Source organism: Erinaceus europaeus, chromosome 4 (genome assembly GCF_950295315.1).
Source record: "Erinaceus europaeus chromosome 4, mEriEur2.1, whole genome shotgun sequence".
In the NCBI taxonomy this organism is placed as follows: Eukaryota; Metazoa; Chordata; class Mammalia; order Eulipotyphla; family Erinaceidae; genus Erinaceus; species Erinaceus europaeus.
The window spans coordinates 60,117,675-60,140,582 of NC_080165.1; the positions used below are offsets into that span (position 1 = coordinate 60,117,675).

At 49.7% G+C, this 22,908-nt stretch overlaps 1 protein-coding gene across 5 annotated transcripts in view; it reads right to left on the bottom strand.

Moving 5' to 3' along the window:
* CPNE5 (copine 5) overlaps positions 1 to 22,908 on the bottom strand; it is a 107,570-nt gene that overhangs the window by 16,729 nt on the left and 67,933 nt on the right. For 4 of the 5 annotated variants that reach the window (XM_060189725.1, XM_016185889.1, XM_007517822.3 and 1 more), the window contains 3 exons: positions 18,903 to 19,007; positions 8,382 to 8,423; positions 5,999 to 6,074 (listed from right to left, as the gene is read on the bottom strand). In XM_060189725.1, the coding sequence (XP_060045708.1) occupies positions 5,999 to 6,074; positions 8,382 to 8,423; positions 18,903 to 19,007 (223 nt within the window). Of the gene's footprint in view, positions 1 to 3,451; positions 5,104 to 5,998; positions 6,075 to 8,381; positions 8,424 to 18,902; positions 19,008 to 22,908 lie in introns of those variants that run through there. The other variant, XM_060189726.1, reaches the window with a different exon arrangement.

A 22,908-nucleotide genomic window follows, 5' to 3' on the forward strand; every position in this document is an offset into this window, starting at 1 on the left:
CTAAGAGCCCTGAACAGAGTTCTCACACTTGCACTTGCTTTCCATGTGGGAAGACTAGGTACAACCTTTACCCCTAGACTCCCAGCAAACAAAGCAAGGTTATTTTCATATCTACCTGTGTCACCTTCCAGCCTCCCAGTGAATTCATGTTCCCTCTCCTACCTATACCTGCTCCTAAAGCTGCATCTTTAACCAGTCTCTGCTGCTGGAATGGGTGTTGATGTCTACTGTTGGGGAGAAGGAAACTACGGCAAGTGGCTCTTCTAAGATCACACAGCAGGCTGGGTGGTGACAGGCTTAGAAAGCAGGTTCCTGCCCTCAGGCGAGCACAGCACAGCTGATGTCACCTTAACAACAAAACACAAACATTCCCTTGACAAGTGTCTATGGGGCAGAAGGGGGTACCCCTTTCTCCTCTTTAAGATCTTCACTGTAGAGAAAGACTCTAGTAGAGGACAAAGGGAAGTAAGAGGCATCAAGACTGGGGAACCAGAAAGTGTGAGGGGAGATGGAGGAAGAACAGAACATTCTAGGCCAGAGCATCAGAAAAGGTTCCTGGACTAGGTGGCACTGAAGTGGATGCTGAGGACTTGGGTATGAAGAGGATACAGGCATTTTGGTTAGAGGACATATACGGGTGAGAGAGGAGGAGAAACACAGAAGTAGGGCTTCACTTGATTGCACAACCACAGAACAGAGAGGTAAGCTGGGCTAGCTGAAGGACAGCCTGTTCAGACAGCCAAGTCAAAAGTCTGAACAGCAGTCAGCAGAGAAGAGGGAAGGCCAGTGGAGCTCTATGCTGGCAGGGGTCAAAAATCACAATATGCTCTGAGATGTTGAGGGAAGGAAGAGGGGAGCATGAAGGGAAAAGGAGGAACATCCAGGGTGACATTTGCCTGGTTCTGGATTCAATAGCTACGTGACTGTAGGCAAGTTACTTAACCACTCTGTGCCTCATTTTCTGCACCTGTAACATATGAACAAAAGGCACCTGCCTTGTATAACAAGTGAGGGTAAAATAGATTGATGTGGGCTGGGGAGCTAGCCATACAAAAAAAAAAAAAAAAGGTCTTTCACACCTGCGGCACCAAAGGTCCCAAATTCAATACCCATAAGCCAGAGCTGACCAGTGCATTAGGAAAAGAGAGAGGGAGAGAGAGAAAAGAGAGAGAGAGAGAGAAACAGAAAAAAGTGGGGAGGGAGTATATGTAACTGGCATGCTTAGGATAGGGTGTGGCAGGTGCTAAGCTTCTGGCTCTTCCTACTGCTATAGCCACTACCACTATGCCAGGTGGAGAGGCTGGGTGGGTTGTGGGGGCAGATGCTGAGCTACAAGCAGAAACAGAATTATCAAAATATGGCCACAGCAATCAGGAACTTGAATCAATGGGTAGACTGCATTCCTTGTAGGCATGAAGCCCTGGGTTTAAGTCCCAGCACCACAAATGTCATAGTGAAGTGGCACTGTAGTCTCAGTCTCCCTCATAAAATACATAAATCTTTAGAAAAAAATGGGGTAAAGAGGAGATATCATAATGGCCATGCAAAAAGACTTCTGCGCCTGAGGCTCTAAAGTCATGGGTTCAATGTCCCATACCATCATGAGTCAGAGCTGAGCAGTGTTCTGGTTAAATAAATAAATAAACAAATGGCCATAGGTCTCAGGTTCTGGGAGTGGTTGTGGGGTAGGAGAGAGGGAGTGTCCAGCTGGCTCAACAAACGTAGAAGGAAGAAAGGAAAAACTAGATTTAGGGCACAGGTGGGAAGCTCGGGTGCGAGCTGTAAGGGTCAGCCTACCTCACTAGGAGAGGTAGAAACAGGCTGGGAGTGTGGATCAACCTGCCGATGCCCAATTCCAGTGGAGAAGCAATTACAGAAGCCAGAACTCCCACCTACTGCACCCCAAAACCAACTTTGATCCATATTCCCAGTGGGGGGGGGGATAGGAGGGCTCTGAACTCCAGGTCCCAGAGAGAGGAGACGAAAAGGAGAGAGATATTTGGGTGTAGTAATAGGGTGGCATGTGGCTGGCTTGGAGGGGAAGAAATGATTGGATCTGGAAGAAAGGGGGGGGGCAAATATGTACAAATGTAGACAGATAGTTGCAGAGATGACAGTTAACCATATCTGAAATCTTGGGAGAACCGTGGTGGTTCACAATAGAGGAACTTGTGATTCAGAACTCTGGTGGTGGGAACAGTGTGGAATTATACCCCTGTTGACATGTAATTTTGTGAATCAAAGGGGCCGGGTGGTGGTGCACCTGGTTGAGCACACATGTTACAATGTGCAAGGACCCAGGTTTCAAGTCCCCAGTCCCCACCTGCAGGGGAAAACTTCACGAGTGGTGAAGCAGTGCTGCAGATGTCTCTCTGTCTCTCTTCCCCTCCCTCTCAATTTCTGGCTGTCTCTATCCAATAAATAAAGATAATTTTAAAAATTGTAAATCAATATTGAATCATTAAGAAAAAAAGTGAGGGCCAGGAGAAGACGCTGAGAGAGCCAGGGGACAGTCACCCAGAACAAGTGAGGCTCCCCCAGAAGCCCCAAGGCCACCAGCTGACCTGATGCTTACAGACACACTCTGGGGAAACAAGGTGAAGGGTCTGCTCTGCTGTGCCTCAGTTTTCCCACCTGTCCCAGAAGAGTGTGGAACTTATAGAACCAAGTGCATCTCAAATTGTTACCCCAAAGCATCTGAGAGGGATGAAGGCAGGCTCCTGGGGGTCTGGGTGTCACTGAGACATGGCCATGAACACTCCATTCCTTTGAAGTTTCCTGTGTTATCTTTAAATTAGCCCGTGTTCCACCCTTAAATTACAACTGGTTTCACGTTAAAGCACTTTTGTTCTCATCTGAATGTGAAGTGAACACAAAAGAGGCACCCTGTTTATCCTGAGGTACCGGGCACTCCCAGGACCACACCCCAGCTTCCCTCAACAGCCTCTTCAGCCTCTCATGACTGTTCCCTGAAGGCCCATGCAGGGAGCCTGCGCCCCCTAGGGGCCAATCCAGGAAGATCCAGCTCCTAGGCTGGAATTCTAAGCCTTCTAGATCTCTCCCAGCGCCTGCCTGAGAGTCCCTCAACAAGGAGACAGTAATCTGGAGCTGTGCTGCCTCTGGGGACACAACAGTGAGAGGAACACCAGCCCCACATTGGAGGACCTCATGGTTGTGAAGCTTCCCCTCTACAGGTGGGGGGCTGGGTCTCAAACCTAGGTCCTTCCTTGCATAGGGTAATGCGTACACTCAATGGGGCGGACCATTGCTTAGCCCACACACAGTCATGTCTTCAGCAGGCAGCCATGTAGGGAAGCTGACATTTCTGGAGGAAATGTCACCTCCATGACTGAGTGAGGGATGGAAAGAAGCCAGAAGGTTGACAGGGGGTTGAGTCAACCCCAACCCCCACTCCCCACACACACACTCATGGGAGATGATGTCGATGAGGGAGGTGTACGAAGAAAACAAATGCTGGCATAGATAGGTGATGTAAAGGTCAGGGAGCAGGTCCACTTACCCAACTCCTTTCATGTTCCTCCCCTCGCTCCCATTTATGCTCGGTCTCTACTAGGACTAGAGGCAGGCAAGGGGCAGGGCCATGAACCAGAAGGTGGCGTAGTGGATAAGGGATTAAACTCTCAAGCATAAAGTCCCTCTCAAGCATGAGGTCTTGAGTCCCTAGTTCAGTCCCTGGCATTGCATATGCCAGAGTGATGCTCTGATTCTTTCTCTCTCTCATAAATAAACAACTGGGAAGAGCAGGGTGGGGGTGTATGACCTGCCCCACCTCCTGATGCCATGGTTTCATGATGACAATACAGGAGAGATAGCTCAGGCTGGGGGTGGGGGATGGGTGTGGGGAACTGCAGGGAAGCTCTAGTCTGAGCATTCAATTCCAGAGGAGCAACAGCAGGGCTTGCAAGTGCCTGAAACGAAGGCCACCCCTGTCAGAAACCCGTTCTCACTCCTGGTGGTTCTGACTCTTGAGTGGTCTTTCTACGCCCAGCCTCCCAGTGGCATCTCCATAGAGCCAGGACTGCTGGGGTTTAGTTCCTTTTCTACCTGATGGTGTTTCTGTGTGTGAAGACAGCAGTGCTTGTCTCCCAGAGCCACCATTTCTCTTGCTGATGGCAATGGAACAGGAATCAAACCAAGAAAATAAATCAGTCCAGCTTCCACTGCTTTTAACTTAAGAGATCATGGCTCTCTCAGAAGCCAGACTCCAAGAGACCTGTTCCCCCCCCCCTCCTTTCTCTAAGTATCTCTAACTTAGAGTCTAATTCTCTCTGCCTGTGCATGGAGTGGGTTTGGGGTGGGGTGGGCAGGGGTGATTAAAGACAGCACTTCCTTGCATTTGTCAATGCAGAACTGAGAACAATGGACTCTGAGGATGGAAGCCCTTTCAAAGAAACTCACCAACCTCCCCCTCCACACCAACTTTTGCTCCCTCCCTCCATGTGTAGATAGTTACTTAGCATCTACTATGTACCCTGGCCGGTGCTCCCCACCTCAGCCCCCACACTGTCCTAGGGGAACTTCAGTTTGCTTGGAACAAAGACTGTCCACTTGGAACAGAAATGCAGAGCAAAGGAGTGACAGGGTGTTGGGATTCGGATGCAGTGATGGGACCCAAATCAGTTCTGCAATGTCACCCACTGAGTGCTTGTGAGAGATCCAGTTTGTGGGATGGTTGTGAAGTGACTCTCCCAGCATGCAGACACTCAACAGATGATCCTAGAAGTCAGCCCTGATGTAATGCCATCTCCATAATGCTTGCTACAAGCCTGCATGTTCTAGTGACAGTTCATTCTCAGGGTTCAAGACATCAGAGACATCAGAGGTCCCATGGAAGTGGGAGAGTCGAGGTATGAATCCATCTGTTAGGGTTGCAGGTATGTACAGGTAAGTGGGTTAGACATCAGCTGTGCTGTCCATGGGGCTGGGAGAGGGCTCAGCAAGTAGAGTACACACTTTACCATGCACCAGGACCTGGGTTCAAGCCCTCAGTCACCATGTGGGAATACCCAAATAGGATGAGCTTCCCAAGTGGTACAGCTGTGCTGCCTCACCTTCTATGTATCTCTGTCTTTCACCCTCTATCTGAAAAGAAAAGAAAAGAAGAGGAGAGAAAAAAAAAAGAAAAGAAGAGTCTGTGCAAGGACCAGGTTCAAGCCCCTGTCCCCAACTGCAGGGGGAAAGCTTCCCAGGTGGTGAAGCAATGCTGCAGGTGTCTCTCTGTCTCTCTCCCTCTCTCTTTCTCTCTCCCCATCCCCTCTCAATTTCTCTCTGTCTCTATCCAATATTAAATAATATTTTTAAAAGAGTCTGCTAAAAGGGTATAAAATTGTGCAGGCAAGGAACCCAAGTAGACTAAATAAATAAATAAATAAAACTGAAGTTCATGAAGTTTGGAAGAGGAAGAAAGCAAAAGAGACCAGCATAGCTGAGAAGACCATTCAGAACAGTAGGGCCTGAGCCAGCTTTGGCAGGTAGGGGAACAGCCATCCCAGGAGGGACAAGCAAGGGTTCATGTGTAGAAATCATTCTTTGAGGGAAGATGCTATTAATGACAGGTCTCCATCAGGGCATCTGGTTCTTCTAAGTCTTTCCTTGTGGACATGGTAAGCTGTTCAGCAGGTCAAGACATCGTCATGATACTGCCCCCTATTTCCAACCTACCCTCATTTCTAGTCCTCCCAATCTTCTCAGAGCACCCTGTGAGGTCCACTATCACTCAGTGCTTTGGGAGTCAGACAAGACTGGGTTGTTTGTATCTTGATTCTGCCACTCACTGAACTTTGTGTCTTTGGACAATTCCCCTAACTTTTCTGAGACTCACTTTCTTTAGCTGTAGAATAGGACATTAACTCCCACCTCAAAGAAGAACAAGGAAAACCTTCATCCCTGAGCACACAGCTCATTATGGCCCTCAGTGATGGGGAGCTAGGTGTCATCAGGGCAGCGCCCAGACTTGGGGAGGGGGTGTCCACCTCACCTCATAGATGTTGAACTGGCTCTGCCCACGGGCCAGCTCCCGGTAGCTGGTGGTGAACTCCCCAATGAAGTCATGGCTGCAAGGGAAAAATGCCACTGAGATGGAGGTTCAGGGTGCATGGGGCCTCTGCTCTTCCCTCTCCCCTCAAGTCCCTCCCAACTCCCATTTCTGCTAGGCCTCTGCTCCAGGAGCCTGGAAAAGGAGACCTCACAGTTGTTTGGGGCGGTGATAAAGAAAGCACTGGGCCCTCAAGCATGAGGTCCTGAGTTCAATCCCAGCATCACATATACCAGAGTGATGTGCTATTAATAAATGGGTAAATCTCTTCAAAGGAAAAAGGAAATGAGGGCTAGGCCCACTTCTACTTGGATTCTTGCTTGAGCAACCCAGCAACAGGAGAGCTGTTGGAGAATGTCTGGGGCATCTGAATGTAAACTGAGCATAAGATGGTCTTCAGGAATCACTGTTCAGTATGTCAGGTGTGGTAATGATTTCTATAGTAATGTATAAAAATACCCTCCTTTTTCAGACATTCCCAATGAAATATTTAGGAGGGAAAATGCTAGGGTGTCTGTCATATGAACTACCCCAGTAAAACGTAAAGCAAACACAGTAACTCTGAACATTTGTTAAATCCAGGGGACAGGCTTCAAGGTGTTCACTAAACTCATCTCTCTTTTATGTGCTGTTGATATGCTTTTAAAAAAAAATGTTTTTTGAAAGCTAAAGCTATTCCCAGCCAGGTCTCTGGGAGTGTTTCTTACAATGTCTGCACCTTCTGAGGCTTTAACCTGAGAGAGACAGAGAGTGATGCAGATAGAGAGAGAGAGGCATGCATCAGAAATTTTCACAAAGCAGGGGGATAACATTATGCATTATACGGAAAGACTATCATGCCTGAGGCTCTAGAGTCCCAAGTTGAATCCTTAGCACCACAGCAAGGCAGAGCTGAGAAGTGTTCTGGTGTGTGTGTGTCTGCCTGTCTCTCTCTCTCTCTCTCTCAAATAAAAACTATAAAATAACTAGAGAAAGAATGAAAGAAAGAAGAGAGAGAAAAAAAACGAAGGAGAAAGAGAAAAGAAATTTGCATAAAGCAGGACTTCTCCCATGTGTACAAAGCCTGTCATCACCACAGTCCCCGTTAGGGGGCAGCAGTTAGCATGCTGGCCTGTGGTTCCTGCAGGAGGTTGATGCCCAGCCGGCATCGTTGGGTCTTGCTCTGCCTTGAGCCCAAACTGTTTTGACTACATATTTCCAGCTCTCAGCATGCAGCCAATGAGCTCCCTTTTGGGGGGAGGCACCTGGTGGCTGTCCCCAGATGACATGGAATATGACGCTTCTGGTTAAAAAAATAAGTAGGGGGCACTCGGGATAAAAGGAAGCAAATCCTGAGCAGAAAAGTGAAGCAGATTCACCTATGAGAGGGTGCAAGGGTCAGGTGGAGAGTACTGGGGTGAATGAACGGGGCGTGTTAACACTGGAGTTTCAGGGAGGCCTCAGGGGAGGTAAGCTCCTTGCAAAGTCTTGGGTTTGACTTATAGCTCTGAGTACACAGCCATTTACATAAGATGTGGTATCCACTGGCCACACCTCCAACTGGCCATTGTCTGTGGAGAGGACAGGCTTAATGCCCTTCTGCCACATCCCTGGGTGGAGCTTCAGAATGGAGAGTTCAGGACGTGTTTGAATTTGGTTCCACAGACAAGCAGGAGTCAGTGAGGGTTCTGGATCAGAACTGTGAGAGGCTGATTGTGTGTGTGTGTGTGTGTGTGTGTGTGTGTGTGTGTGTGTGTGTGTTTTCCTCCAGACGCTAGCTCCTGAGGGGCACTGGCCTCCTGACAGGCCTCCAGCACTGCCTCAGAGCTCCCAAGTCTGTCAACACTAATTCTTCCCTCTCCCACTCCTCAGGCCTTGCTTCCTGCCTCAGTTCCTCAATAAGCCCATGGATCCCACTGGACCGTAGGGAGTCTGAGCGCTACGCCTGTCTTGCGCACCATAGCCACTGAACAATGCTCAGCCCAAGTTCTCACACAGAGAACCTATCCACCAATGTTCAGGGGTTGCCAGTGTCTGTGTTCTAGAAAACTCCAATTCCATCAATTGTGGGAGATGTCAGGCTTTGGCTGGTAGCCAGGGCTTTGAGGAGAGGAGGCTGCTTATCCCCCCCCCTCACCTACATCCTGCAGGATGGAGCTCCTGGGGGGCCTCAGTGGAGCTTAGCAGAGATGAAGCACTGGGGGCAGAAGACTCCCCACAGGAAACTCCAGATGCCCTCAGCCCCACAACTGGGAGGTCTGAGTGCAGTTCTACTCAGGAGGGAAGGGCCCAACCATCCCCCAGCAGCTGCCCCATCCCCACTGCCCCCTTCCCTTGTCCTACTTACCTACCATCTCGGTCCCAGTCGTACACCTCCACCTTGATAGTCCTGTAAGACAAAGACTCAGTGATGGGGTGGGCTAGGCCTGGGCATCCAGGGCCTGAGAGCAGGTAGGGAAACTTCCAGGCTGCAGGGCCCTCTGTGGAGAGGCAGCAGCTCACAAAACAAAGGGACTCTCTTGAGGCCTTTCAGCAAAGGTCTCAGGGATGAGGCAGCCCCAGTGGAATTTCTGGGAAGATGTGGGAAAATGGCCTCAGGCTCCTCGCACCACACCCTTCCCCCACCCCTTCCATGGGATACAGTTTGCAGCCTGAAGTCTTTTGTGCATTGTCAGGGCTGGGTCATCATAGTGGGAATCTGGCACTCTTCTGGTCTCAGGCCTAAGCAGAGGGGTTCTCTTAGGTGAGGGGTCCCCCAGGGTGGGACCCTAGTCAAGAGAGTCTAAGTGTTGAGGAACCAGCCCTGCTTGTCAGGGATAGGCCTGGGGATGGGAGTGAGGGCCCGAATTGGGGGCGGCATGCCCAGCTTGTCTCCACCATGACTGGCTCCTGAGTGAGGGTGTAATTATCTTCACATTTTAGCCTGGCTGCTTGAATTAGTTTGTTTTGACTCTTGTGCATGGGGCTGGGCTCTGGGAGCCCATTTTTATTTTTAGCCCGTTTCCATGGAAACAAGCTATAGCCGACCAGAAGCAGTGGGAGGAGGTGGAGGGTGGCAGGTTAACCCTTGGTGCCAGTGGCCCTCCAGGGATGTCCAGCGATCTGGAGGGGCCATCTCCCAGTGCAGGGTCAGGGTGTGTGGAAGTGGGCAAGCCTGGGGACCTGGTCTCAGCCTTTTGATGCTAAATAGGGCTTGTAGTATGGGCTGCGTGGAGTCTGTCTCCAATCTTTATCTTGCCCACAGCCTCAGCCCCATCTCCTCTGATCTTGGAGGAGGCAGCCTGGGGGTACTGGAGCTCCCAGAAGAAGTCGCTGCCTCCCTTCTAATGGGCTCTGCAGTTGGGGGGGAGGCATTGTCCCCCTACATCTGGGCAGAAACTGTTCTGAATGGAGGTAAGGTTGTGCACCAATGGAATTTTTCATTACCAAATGTAAAAAAAAAAAAAAAAAAAAGGCTGGCCTGACATGCTATTGTTGATTTTAGTCTTTTTTGACTCTTTATTTTTATTTTCATTTTCATTTTTGCCTTCAGGGTTATTGCTGGGGTTTGGGGTTCGGTGCCTGCAAGACAAATCCACCGCTCCTGGAGGCCATTTTTCCCATTTTGTTGCCCTTGCCATTGTTGTTGTATTGTTATTGTTGTTATTGCTGTTGTTGTTGGATAGGACAGAGAGAAAAGGGGAAGACTGAGGGGGGGAGAAAAAGACACCTGCAGACTTGCTTCCCAGTTTGTGAAGTGACCCCCTACAGGTGGGAAGCTGGGGGCTCATGTGCCCTTAACCTGCTGTGCTACTGCCTCCCCCCCTTTTAATTTAACTGATTTAGAGGATGTATTGAGGCAACACTGGTGCCCAAGGCTTTATGTCTAGAGGTGCAGTTTCATGCCTCTTCATCATGTGTGCTGCCATGCCTGTGAAGCCCAGCATTTAAGGGAATCCTTTCATGCTAGGTAGTGACACAACTGATTGAGGGTACACATTACTCAGTGCAAGGACCCAGGTTCAAGCCCCCAGTCCCCATCTGCAGGAGGGACGCTTCATGAGCAGTGAAGCAGTGCTGCAGGTCTCTCTCCCTCTCTCTCCTCTTTATCTCCCCCTTCTCTCTCAATTTCTCCCTCTCTGTGTGCAGTAAATAAGTAAATTTTTAAAAATTAAAGGAATCTTTTCAATTTTTGTGAGAAGCAAGAATCATCTCTTTCTCTCTGAGAGGGGTTATGGTAAAAAAAAAAAATGGGGGGGGGGAACGACACACCTAAAGAAGGGTTGGTGGGATGGAAAGAGAGGAAAAGAGGCTGGAGCTAATCTGGATGCCCCAGGCTTGGCTTCCCTTGGTGTGGGAAGCTGTCACTTAACAGAACTTGGAGATGTCACCTAACCAGGCTGAGCCACAAGCAGTTATTTTTAAAGTAAGGATAATAATGGCCTGGCTGAATAGATGTAAAAACAAGTGAGTGAAACCTGCTGGGCTCATGGAAGGGGTCTCTGTAAAAATGCCTCCTTCCTCCTGTTCTTCACTTTTTCATTTGGCTGCACAAGGATTGTTTTTCATGTGAAACTGGTTTAAATCAGAGACACCTGAGTCTGGAGATCTGATTCCTGAAGTCACTAAGGTTGGGAGTAACCTTAGTGACATGCAAGAGACTGGCTGCCTGACAAATTACCAGGCAGTTTGTCAGACACACAGACACCAGGCCCAGTCTTCAGCAGACCCAGTGAGACCCAGGAATCTACTATAAAGGTGACCTGAGTGGTTGTGCTGCACATCTTCTGAAATGATGGCTTCCAGTTCCATGCTTTCCAGGCAGGAAAATTGAGTGATGCACTGGGAACTTGCCCACAGGCTGAACCCTGAAGCTCCCCTAGTTCTTTCCCCAGAGCCTCACACTTTGCAGGGCTGTTTGGGGACCCCAGCAACGAAGAAATGCCTCTCAGATTATCAATATCAGGGCCTTCAGGTGACTAAATCACTAACAAGCTCAGAGGTTGTAGGAAGACCCAGTCACAGCCACTGCCTGGGATACCTCCTTCCCCACCCCTCAAATCATTGGGGGCTTTTTTTTTTCAATCTCATGGCCAAAGGGTCTGATTTAATAGGTCTGGATGGAACTCCAGCTAAGGTCATTCTGAGAGCTGTTGACTTCTCTACAAGAGAGCACTGGCTTCCAAAATTAGTTGTACAAGGGATCCCCTGGGGAGTGCTAGCAATCCGGATGCCCAGGGCTCAGCTCAGACACCTAGACTCAGTTGGTCTCAGGTTCAGCCTGGGCAAAAACCTCCTGGGGATTTGAATTTTCAGCTGAGGTTGAAACCACCCAGTGTGAGACTCACATTAAGTGACTCACACTAAGTGTGCAAAGGCCAGGCAGGTCCAGCTGCAATCAGATGAGCTTGGAGACTCGCAGGCAGATCCGAAAAAGGGCTTCCAGAGATAGGAGAAAACAGCAGCAGAAGCCAGGTACATTTTACCTGTTCTTTCAAGCCTTTAATGTAGTGCCAAGGAATGAACCCTAGGCTTCATGTATGCGTAAAAGAGCTGAGCCACCTTGGCCCAATTTTTCTCTTTATTTTATTTATTTCATTTCATTTTATTTTCTCTAGGTTTATTGCTGAGGCTCGGTGCCTGCACTACGAATTCACTGCTCCTGTCGGACATTTTTTTTTTTCCATTGTTGCTGCTGCTGCTATTGTTGAACAGTACAGAGAGAAAATTGAGAGAGTTGAGGAAGACTGAGAGGGGGAGAGAAAGATAGACACCTGCAGACCTACTTTACCACTTGTGAAGCGATCCCCCTTCACAAGTCATGGGGAGCCGGGGGCTCAAACCAGGACCCTTGTCAGGTCCTTATGCTTCGCACCATGAGTACTTAACCTGGTGCATTACTGCCCGGTCCGACTGATTTTTCTCTTTTTGTGAGAAAGGGGTGGAGGAGAGGCACGAAAGCAGCACTCCACCACCCATGGAGTTATATCCTTGGTGCTTTCACAGGGTGCTAGGGATTAAACCCAGAGAGGCATGTACTCTTATCACTGAGCCTCTTTCCTAGCCTCTGGCTACTCTGGTGACATTTCTTTCTCTCTTCAGCCCTGACTGGGCTGTCCCAGTTCACGGAGCTTGCCACTTATGACTACAGGCCTTGGTTCCCAAACCCCCACCCCCAGAATAGGCCCCACAAGGGCTCATGTCAGGCTAAATGTGATTTCTTGGGATCACACTTGAGAGAAGGGACTCGTGGGTGTGAGACAATACAATGGCCTCTACTGCCCATAGGATGAACACCTTACTTGGTATTGAGAGTCTCCCTCACTGGGAGGCAGTAAGGTCAACCAGGAAGACCACAGGTTGGGGGTGGGTGAGACACAGGCTGCTCTGGATAACAACTTTAGCGCTTAACTCTTCCAGGTGCAAACCATGAGGCCCCTTGCAGGTGGCTTAATCCTTGGAGACTGTCCTCCTCCGTAAAATGAGGCAATCACACCCACTAAAGAGCTGCTGTGAGAAGTCAAGTACATCATTCACATGGTCGGTACTGGGCACACATAGTTCTGCTTCTGTCTGGAACACTCAAGTCTCTTCTCCAAGCCCTCCCCACCCCACCTTCTCCACCACCACCACCCCCCCCAAAAAAAAACACCAAAATAGCAACAACAACAACAACAACAACAAAAAAACCCAATTCATCACAACAATGTCAGCTGCACAAGGCCAGGGATTTTTTTGTTTGTTTTGTTCCCTGTTGTCTCCTCAGCTTCGAGAGCAGTGCCAATGCATACATTAGGTGCACGATAAATATTTGCCAGCTGACATTTCCTAACAACTTTGTGAAGCAACAATAGGCTCATTGCACACGATCCCTGAGGGAGGCCCTGCGTGTGGAGTTCTCCCCCAAATCACACAGCTGGTCACTAATGACATCAGGCCTGGGGACCAGGAGACTGTGTCCCATGGGTTTATGGGGGTCTGGAGGGAGATGGTGGGTGGTCATAAGCCTGGGCAGGCTAGTGGGGGTGAGGGATGCTGGCAGAGACACCGGCTCCCCAGCTCACCACAGGCAGCTCTATCTCAGTCTCTAGAACTGAGCTGCAGGCCTACTGCCTAATGAGCTGCTCTCAGGCAGGAGAGGGGACTGCTCCCTGTTGTCTTCAGGTCCTAAGGGCTGGCAGGCCCAAGGGGTTCTCCTCTACCAGCTAAGTCAGTCCAACACTCCCAGAGGCTTCAGGGAGGAGGGGGAAGTCAGGCCTCACTAGGGCAGGCAGTAAGCACAGCCAAGGGTATATGTGGCTGCAGGGAAGGTGGAGGCCACTGTGATCTTACCTCCTGTCTGAGCTCAGCCTCTGCATGTATGAACCACTGAGACTAATACAGCCTTTGTGAGGGCCAGATGGTGGTGCACTCCACTCATTTAAGTGTACACGTTACTATATGCAAGGACTCAGGTTCAAGCCCCTGCTCCCCACCTGCAGGTGGGATCCTTCATGAGTGGTGAAACAAGTCTGAAAGTATATATCTTTCTGTCTACTTATCTCTCTCCCTCCCCCCTCTCAATTTCTCTCAGACCTGTCAAATATAATAGAAAAAAGAGATGAAGAAAAAGGAAGGAGGAAAAAATGGCTCCCGGAAGTGGTGGATTTGTTGTGACAACAGTGAGCCCCAGTAATAGTCGTGGTGGCAATAAATAACAATAGACCCTCACTGAGTGCACACAGGTGGCCCCAGGGATCCTCTTCTCTCTCTGGGTGAAGACCAAGCCCTCTTAACACTCTCTCCAAATCCAGCCACTCAGCATTAAGGTGGCAGTGACTGACAGCAGTCCAACACGGAAAGGTGGTGGCTTCATGGGCATAGGTTATATTTGCTCCAGGAGAGGAAGACAAGTGCACTTCTTGTCATCACTCCAATTCATCCCATGTGAGGGCTGGAGTGGCTCTGACCCAGCTGCCTGTGGGTTTGCTCTGCTAGAGGCTTTGGATTTGGCCTTCGCGGATGGAGGCACAGTAAGGATGGGAGGCTGAGACCCCAAATCAAAAGGCCGTGCCTGAGGCAACTTCTGGAGAAGGGACTTGTACCCACTCCTCACCCTGGTAAGTGACATAACATCCAGACCTCCATACCCCACCTGTGGATATGAGCAAGTCACTAACTCTCTCCTCCTGGGGAAATGATGACATTTAGACACAGAAAGTAATAAAATGTATCAGGGGCCAGAGGACTCGCACACCCAGTGGGGCATGTGCCCTTCTAATAATGCAGCCCACAGGAGAAATGCTGTGGCACCAGAGGAAGTTCTGATACTATGGTGTCTCCCCTGCCAACAATTTTTTTTTTTTTTTTTTTTTTTTACCAGAGCACTGCTCTGCTCTATCTTCTTGTGGTGTGGGGAATTAAGCCTGGGATTTTGGAGCCTCAGGCATGAAAGTCTCTTTGCATAAAAATTATGCTATCTTCCCTGCCCCTCCTCCTGCCCTTCTTTATTTGAATGAAAATCTGACGTGCAAAACAGCTCACCTGGACAGTGTGCTGCTTTGCCGTGTATGGGACTCAGGTTCCAGTCTGGCCCCCACTGCACTGAAGGAAGCTTTGGTTCTGTGATCTTTCTCTCTATTTGCCCTCTGTCTTATCTTACTTTTTTTTAGCATTTATTTATTAATGAAAGGGAGAGAGGGATGGAGAGAGGGAGGGAGAGAGGGAGAGGGAGAGGGAGAGAGAGGATATCAATGGCACACTTAATGGCAGGGATCAAACTTGGAACTGTATGCTTGCGAGTCCAATGTTCTATGCACTGTGCCACCTCCTGGGCCCTATCTCACACTGAAAAAGTCAGCCAAGAGTAATGAAGCCCTAAAGATGACTGAGCAAATAAACATACAAAAAACTGGCCCAGAGCACTGAAATTGTGTGTGCAAGAGGCCAGAGTGGGTTGGCAGTGAGCAAGAAAATGTATTTAAACCAATTAGGATATAGTTTGGCCCACATCTGAAATCCCCAGTCATCTTATTAATAGTAACTGGATCCTGACTCTCATTTTCCCCCTTCATAGTAGGGATGACGACACTTCTGCTTGGATTCTTGCCCAACTCCTTAACCAAGGCCCCCTTCTTGGTCCCTTTCTCAGTATCTGTCATTTTCTTTTCTTTCTGATGCCACACATGTCAGAAGTCTGACCTTCCCCACTCTCCACCCTCAGCCCCCAGGACTGAGACTGACTGCTGTCCTCATCTCTGAATGGAGCACCCTCCCCACTCCACTACTGTACACAGCTCCTTCCCCTCCATGTGCCCAGAACTATGTTCACCTCTCCTTTCCCAGCAGTAACTCGTTTTCAAACAACACACACTGTTTCTCATTTCAGGAGGGTGGTTTGTAAATGGGCTGCACACAGACTGTGAAAACAAGCGCATAGTGCAGAGCTCTGTAAGTAAAAGACTGCCTTCTCTGGTCTCCCAAGCTTCAAGCCCTACTGTTCTTTATTCCCATAGCCAGACAGATGACAATCACGGCCCTTTGAGTCTCCCTTCTCACTGCCCACTCTCCTTGCTTCTTTCCTCTGAAGCATCAGAGTGAAAGGCAAAAAGGCTAGCAGAGCTTGCAGGACTCCAGGAAGCTTCCTGGCCTTTCAACCAAAAGCAGACCTGCCCCAGCCCTGAGCAAGGCTCACAGCACTCTCCTCCAAGGCACCTGCTGCCCCACAGGTCTTGGTATTTGGTGGTAGGTTGTAGGGCTAAGAACTCAGATTTGAGGGCTGACAAAAAGTTTCTCTGCTATGCCAAGTGCTATCCAAGTTCCAGTCTAGCCCCACAACACTAGAGGAAGCTTTGGTGCTATAGTGTCTTTACCTCTCTGTCTTTCTATGTGTGTGTCTTTCTCTCTTTCTGAAAAAGTCAGCCTGGAACAGTAAAACTCTGGCTCCAACAACAACAAAAACACCACCAATTCTAGAGCCAGATCTCCTGGATCTAAATCCTGGTTCTAGAAAACAGGAGCTGCAAAACACTGGGCTAGTTACTTGACCCATGGACCTCAGTTTCCTTACTAGTGAAATCTAGATAGTACTAGAAGGAATACTAATCATTAGGAGAATCACATTAGATCATATGCATAATAGGCTTGGAGCAGGCCAAGGAACCTCTGCTATTATTATTATGACCTGTCTGTCTCCCTCACTGGATGGCAGTAAGCATAAAGAGAGGTCTGCTGCAACCAAGGAGATGGTACAGTAGATTAATCCTTGGCTTCTCAAGCATGAGGTTCTGAGTTTGAATCCCAACATCACATGTTCCAGAGTGATGCTCTGGTTCTCTCTTAATAAATCAAGAAAGGGGGGGGGCAGAGGGGAGAAAGAGGAGAAGTTTTTGTCTGACAACTCAAATCATCTCACAGCATCTGACATGTGCCTGGCTGGCTTGGAAGATACTGCTGCTGAGTACAGAGGTTAGTTAGGGGGAGGGGAGGACTTGTTCTGACAGCCATCATGACACCTAGCATTGATGCTGCTGCCTTTCATATCACAGTCAACCTGGAGAAAGGCCTAAGAAAGCCCCCAAGCTGCCCAGTCATGTTTTTTTGGGGAGAAGGAGTATAACCTGACTGAGGCTGAGGTTGAGGCTAGGAGGGGAGGTAAGAGTCCTCCTGGACTTTCCCCACCCCCAGATGTTCCTTGCTTCAGTAACTAAGCAGTGGCATCAGTCATTCAGTCCAGCTGCCCTCCTCCTCATCACTGATCAGGCCAATTCTGAGGTCCTGGAAACCCCTCCCAAGGCTTTAAACGCCTTGCCCTCCCACCCACCCCCAACTACTCCCTACTCTCAAATTTCCTCTTCATTTCTATCTCCAGCTATTCTTCCTACACCTACCTCCATGAACCCCCACCCCTACCCTCCAGCCTTCTCTGAGCTTCCTTTAGCTCTTTATCCAGATCTGACTGTCCTCTCACCCCCACTTATTCTAGGAGCCCCAGCTCCAGACAGACACTAGACAGAGATTGGACAGAGTGCCATTCTGCCTCATCTCATCTGCAGTCTGAGCTCCCTGAGGTCAGGCCACAATCTCCCCTAAAAGCCTCACAGCAGGAGGTGGGGCACCCAGCACACAGCAGGTGCTCTCTGCCCACCTGTGGGACAGAGCCCGGCTTTTCTCTCCTAGCCCAGAAGCAGGACAAGGAGCCACAGCACCTTCTGCTCAGCAGCCTAACAGAGCAGACCGAGGACTTCCTGGGGAGCAGATGGGTTGCAGGAGACTGTCTTCTTGCTCCTACTCCCTCATGCCACCACACATGCTCTGCCAGTGAGCGCTTAGAGCAGGACTCCCAGAAGTCCACACCAGTGCCACAGTCAAGACCCTCACCTCAGGGTCTGTTGTGACCTCTGTGCTCCTGCGGGGATGAACAGCAGAGGGCGAGGTACTCAAGGCTGAGCCCTCAATAGCTGCGGCAAACCTGGGGCTCCTGTGCCTCCACACAGACCAACTATGTCCTCCAGCTCCCTCTCCACAAGCCCCCCACCTTGCAACATGAAGTTCCCTCTGTAATTACATGTTTCCTGGTGTGATTATTGGATTAATGTCTGCCTCCCCCACAGGCACAGAAGCTCTGTGAAGCTGGGTAAAAGATGAAAACTGTGTGCTTTGTTCCCCACTGACTTCCCGGCATCAGATGCAGGGAGTCACTGAGCACTCCTGGAAAGAACGCTATGTTTAGGGGTCAGGAAATAGTTTCTCTGATATAGAGCATATTTCACATGTGTGAGGACCAGTTCAAACCCCCAGCCACCACGTGGGAGCACCTGCATGGGGGAAGCCTCACAAGCAGTGGAGCAATGCTGTGGTGTCTCTCCTTCTTTAACTCTCTCCCGGTCTCTAACTCTCTATGTAAAAGAAAATGAGGGTTCCACTGAAATCATGCAGGTGAGGGAGCCCCAGCACTAGCCCCAGTGGCAAAAAGAAAAGAAATGCTGCATTTGGTGTTTTGTGCTCATGAGAGCCTCCGCTTGAAGGCTGTGCAAACTCAGAGCAACCTTATGAGGTAGGCAGCTGTATGAGTAGCCACTTTACAGAAAAGAAAACTAAGGCTTAGGCAAGTTTGCTGATGTAAACAATGCTTTACAGTTACAGAACTAGGGTTAGGAGTAAGGCATTCAATATCTCTATTCAAATAATGATGGTGATAATAAAAACTAATGTGTAACCAAACAAATACTAATGTGTAGGGGCCAAATGATAGCTCACCCAATAGGGCATGTGTCTTGCCATGCTTGTGTCCTGGGTTCACATCCCAGCCCCACTTAGGAGTACCATGGCACCATGAGAAGCTTTAGTGCGATGGTGTCTGCCTCTCTATATATCTGAAGCAAAAAGAATAGGCCTAATAACTGTGAAACTGTGAGTCTGCAACACCGAAAAACAAATAACAGCAGCAACAACAAAATAGCTTATGTGTAGTAGGGGTAGGCTAAATCATATAAAAGAAGAGCCCCATGAGGCTCTCTGTACTCCACCCCTCTGTCCCCATTTTCAGCAGCTTGACTGGCAGGGTTCTGGGGTCCTGACCCTCCAGAGTCCATCAGCAAGAAGCAGGGCCGCTGAAACCCAGCCCACCCCAGCTGGCATCTAGAGACTCCTTCCTAGGATCCCCCACCTGCTCCTCCACTGGGACAAGAGTCAGGTGCTGAGCTTGGGTTTGACACCAGGGGGAGCCACCAGTCTCCTCTCACCACCCAGCCTAGAAACACAGGAAGGGAGAGAACCCTGGAGGCAGGGGACAGATCTCAGAGACGCACCCGTGTGTAGGGTCACCCCCACAGCTGAGGAGGCTGCTCACATGGCACTCACGTGAGCCAGCTATGCACCTGTGCCCAGACAGCCTGTGTTCTCATCTCACCTGTCATAGTCCCCATTGCAGAGGGCTCGCACTGGGATGGAGAAAGTCTGCCAGACTGGGTTCAGAGTGTTCTTCATGACCTCGGTCTTGTGGCAGATAGTGAACCTGATGAAGAAGAGTAAAAAAAAAAAAAAAAAAGAAGAATCCTGTTGGACACAAACCCCAAGAAGGCAGCATTCAGCACCACAAAGGGAACAGCTGACTTGCCTCAGCATTGTGCACACAGACTATGGCTGTGGCTCTGTGAGGCGGTGAGTTGCCCAGCGTTCATAGCAGCTGGGTAGCACCTGGGCATCACCTCCTGGTGATGTTGCAGAGGGGTCTCCCACACAGGTGGGGTGTGTCAGAAACATGGGCTCTAACCTTCCTACGGGCTGTGTGACCCTGAGCAAGCCTGGCTCTCTGTGTCTGTTTCCTCACTGCAGCCCAGGGAACTGCCCACCAACAGCTGTTATCCTATTGAGGCCCATCGCTTTGGGCTTTGGGAGGGGGGTCTGTGAAGCCCCTGAAGTCACTAGCTATCTGGGCTTTCTTTCCTTTCTTCTCTTTTACTTATTTCTTTTTAGACAAAGAGAAATTGAAAGGGAAGGGAGAGATGAGAGAGAGGGAGCTGGGCAGTGACACACCCAGTTGTACAAAGACCCAGGTTCAAGCTCCCACTTCCCACTTGCAGGGGAGAAGCTTATCTACAGCTGTGTGTGTGTCTCTCTCTCCTTCTCTATCTCCCCTTCTCCTCTCAATTTCTTTTTTTAATAAATATATTTATTTTAATTTATTACTGGATAGAGACAGAGAGAAATTGAGAAGGGGAATGGGGGCATAAAGAGGGAGAGAGACAGAGAGATCCTTGCAGCCCTGCTTCACCACTCATGAAGATTTACCCCTGCAAGTGGGGACCAGGGGCTTGAACCCAGCCCCTTGCACATTGTAGTATGTGCACTTAGCCATGTGTACCACTACCTGGCCCCATCCCCTCTCAATTTCTATCTGTCCTACTAAATAAAAATTGGGAATAAAAAAGAAAATAAAAAAGAATGGCTGTGGGTAGTTAAGGATTCATAGTGCCAGCACTGAGGTCCACTGATAGCAACAAAAAAAAAAGAAGAAGAAGAAAGAAAGAAAGAAAGAAAGAGAGAGAGAGAGAAAGAAAGAAAGAAAGAAAGAAAGAAAGAAAGAAAGAAAGAAAGAAAGAAAGGACAAAAGAAAGAAGATCCACCTGCAGCACTGCAGGTGGGGACCGAGGACTTGAACTTAGATCCTTGTGCATGGTAACATGTGTGCTAAACCAGGTCACCCCTACCCGGCCCAAACTGTTTGGGTTTTACATGCTTGCTGCTCCTCCCATCCCCCACCTGAGCCTCTACCCCCAGACACCCATCACTATTTCCCTCACTTCTTGCAGGTCTCCTCTCAGATGCCAGCTGTTGGCATATGGTTGCTACCCCAGAGTGCCACATATGAAGTCTACAATGTCCTGAGTCCCTGACTTTTATGTCCTTTGGGCCCTTGCTATCTTTTTTCCTTTGTTTATTTCCTTATTTCACCTGTAACCACTTGACATTTCACACAGTCTATTTTTCTCATCTATTTTAGGGCCTGCCATTAAAATGTAAGATACATGAGGTCAAGGATTTCTGGTTTCTTTGATCACTGCTATATCTCTAGGGACCAGGACAGTACTTGACACTTAGTCAATAGTCACTCATTAACAAAAAAGAAAAAATGAACTAATGAGTAAATGTATTTCCCAGGGGAGGGTTTCCATGGCTTTGCTGGCACTTCAAATCAGTGAAATTAAAGTCCCTGGCTTCCATCATCTCTCAGCCGTTTTCAGCTCTTCTAGACCCACGAGCTTGCTGTGCAGAGTGAAAGTGCAGCAGGGCCAATCCCAGCTGGGCTCCGAACTATTGTCCCTGCCCAGCTGCCCTTTCCTGGAAGCCTGCCAGGAGGTGGGGCTGCCGGGAACCAGGACTGTCCCTGAGATTTCAAGCCTCCACCCCAGCTAACTCCCAAGCTTAGAAAGGTCACATGGAAAGTGCCTGGGCTATGCCTGTGCCCACACAGCCGGTGCCATTTCTTCTCTGGCAATTTTCAAGTCAAAATGTCACTCCTGTCACCTCAGCTCAGTGTTCCTCTTCTCTTCTTCTCACCCACCCGCTGGAGTGTAGAGATACATGTAGGAGCCCTCCCCACACACCCTGGAGCTGGCAACAGGGACAGGGACATTGGGGACCAGGAGAGGAGCTACCCTTGGGCAGGCAGGTAGGGCAGGGGGAGGGGGGCTGGGGAGGTGGTAGGTGACAAAATCATGGCAGCAACTGGACAGTGAAGGGAGGGAGGACGGGGAGGACAGTATTGTGTAGAGCACCCCCACTCCCCAATACAGATGGTCCCCAGCCCCACCTCCACCCCCACTTTGGAACCACTGGCTTCTCCCTCTCTGTCCCTCTCGCCAGTTGAACTTTTAGGTCAGACATTCTCAACTATTAGCCTGATTCCCTCCCTCCTTGTTTCTTATTGTCAAATGGAATGAGACAAGAGCTGACACAGATGCCAGACCCAGTTCTCACCACACACATCAACTCCTGTGTTTGTCACAGCAACGCCGCCGTGAGGGAGATGTGGTGAGCGTCCCCACATACAACCAAGAGAACACGCTGCAGGGCTGACACTGCACTGTCCAGAGTGGCAGCCATGAACCCTGTGGCTACTCAAATGAACTAAGAGGCTGAGTGGTGGTGCATCTTGTAAAGCTTGCTCAATATAGTACACAGGGACCTCGGTTCAAGCCCCCAGACCCCACTTGCAGGGGGGAAGCTTCATGAGTGGAGAAACAGTGTCACAGGTGTCTCTCCCCCCTGTCTCTCCCTTTCCTCTCAATTTCTGTCTCTATCCAAATTAAACACACACACACATACACACAAACACACACACACAAACACACACACATACACACACAAACACACACATACACACACATACACACACACACACACATCAAATAAACTGAAAAGAAGTCCAAAGCTTGGCTCTTTAGCTGCACCCACCTTGTTTCAAGTACTCAACAACCACATTTGGCTAATGGTGATTCTACTGGATATGTCCATGATTCTAGAAAGTTCCTTTAGGCTGGAGACTGGTCTGACATTACACAACTAGTCATTAGCAGTGTCAGGTCAGGCCCACCAGGTAGCTTGACTAAGCTCCACTCTCAGCCATCACATTCAGCACCACCACCATCCCCAGACATGTTCTTTAAGCCAGAGGACTGCTCAGCTCTGGTCTCTGCGGGTGCTGGGGGTTGAACCTAGGCCCTCAGAGCCTCAGGCATAATTGGCATGAGAGTCTGTTGCATCATTTGCTGTGCTATATAGCTGGCTCTCCAGACTGCTTGAGGATGGGATAACACAAGGTGGGTACAGTGTCCGAAGCACAATGGCAGGCATTTCTGTGGCTGTTCCCTTTCCTTTCCCTCCTGGTGTGCAAGAAAGGCTGGACGTTTCACTCCCAGGGTCCCTCACTGACCTTCTTCCTCCTGACTGTGGGTGTCACTCAAACCCTCCTCTCCTCTGTTCCCAAACTCTGGGAGACCACCTGCCCTAGACAGTTCAGCTCACTGGTTCTTCCCCAGCGCTCAGATACTGGCTCACCTTCTGGGAGAGCTCTACCTCAGCCTCCCCAACTGCCTGAGGCAGCTACCCCTGACTCAAGAGTCAGTCCTGGGCTCTAGTGAACCCCTTCTTCAGTAAACACCCATCACCTCCCCCATCTGGCCAGTGCCTTCAACATTTCCAATATGCAGGTCCTCACAGTCACCACCAGGGAGAGGGCTGTACCTCGAATTCCCACCCAAGTTCAAGCTAATGAGGGACTCCCACACTGCACGGGTCCTCATACCCACTCCCCACGTGAACTCCCCTCCTGGCCTCCCCACTTCCTCCACTGCATTTCCAGAGTTCAGTCAGCCTGCCTGAGACTCAGCACCTCCCTCCCACCTGCTCCGTGT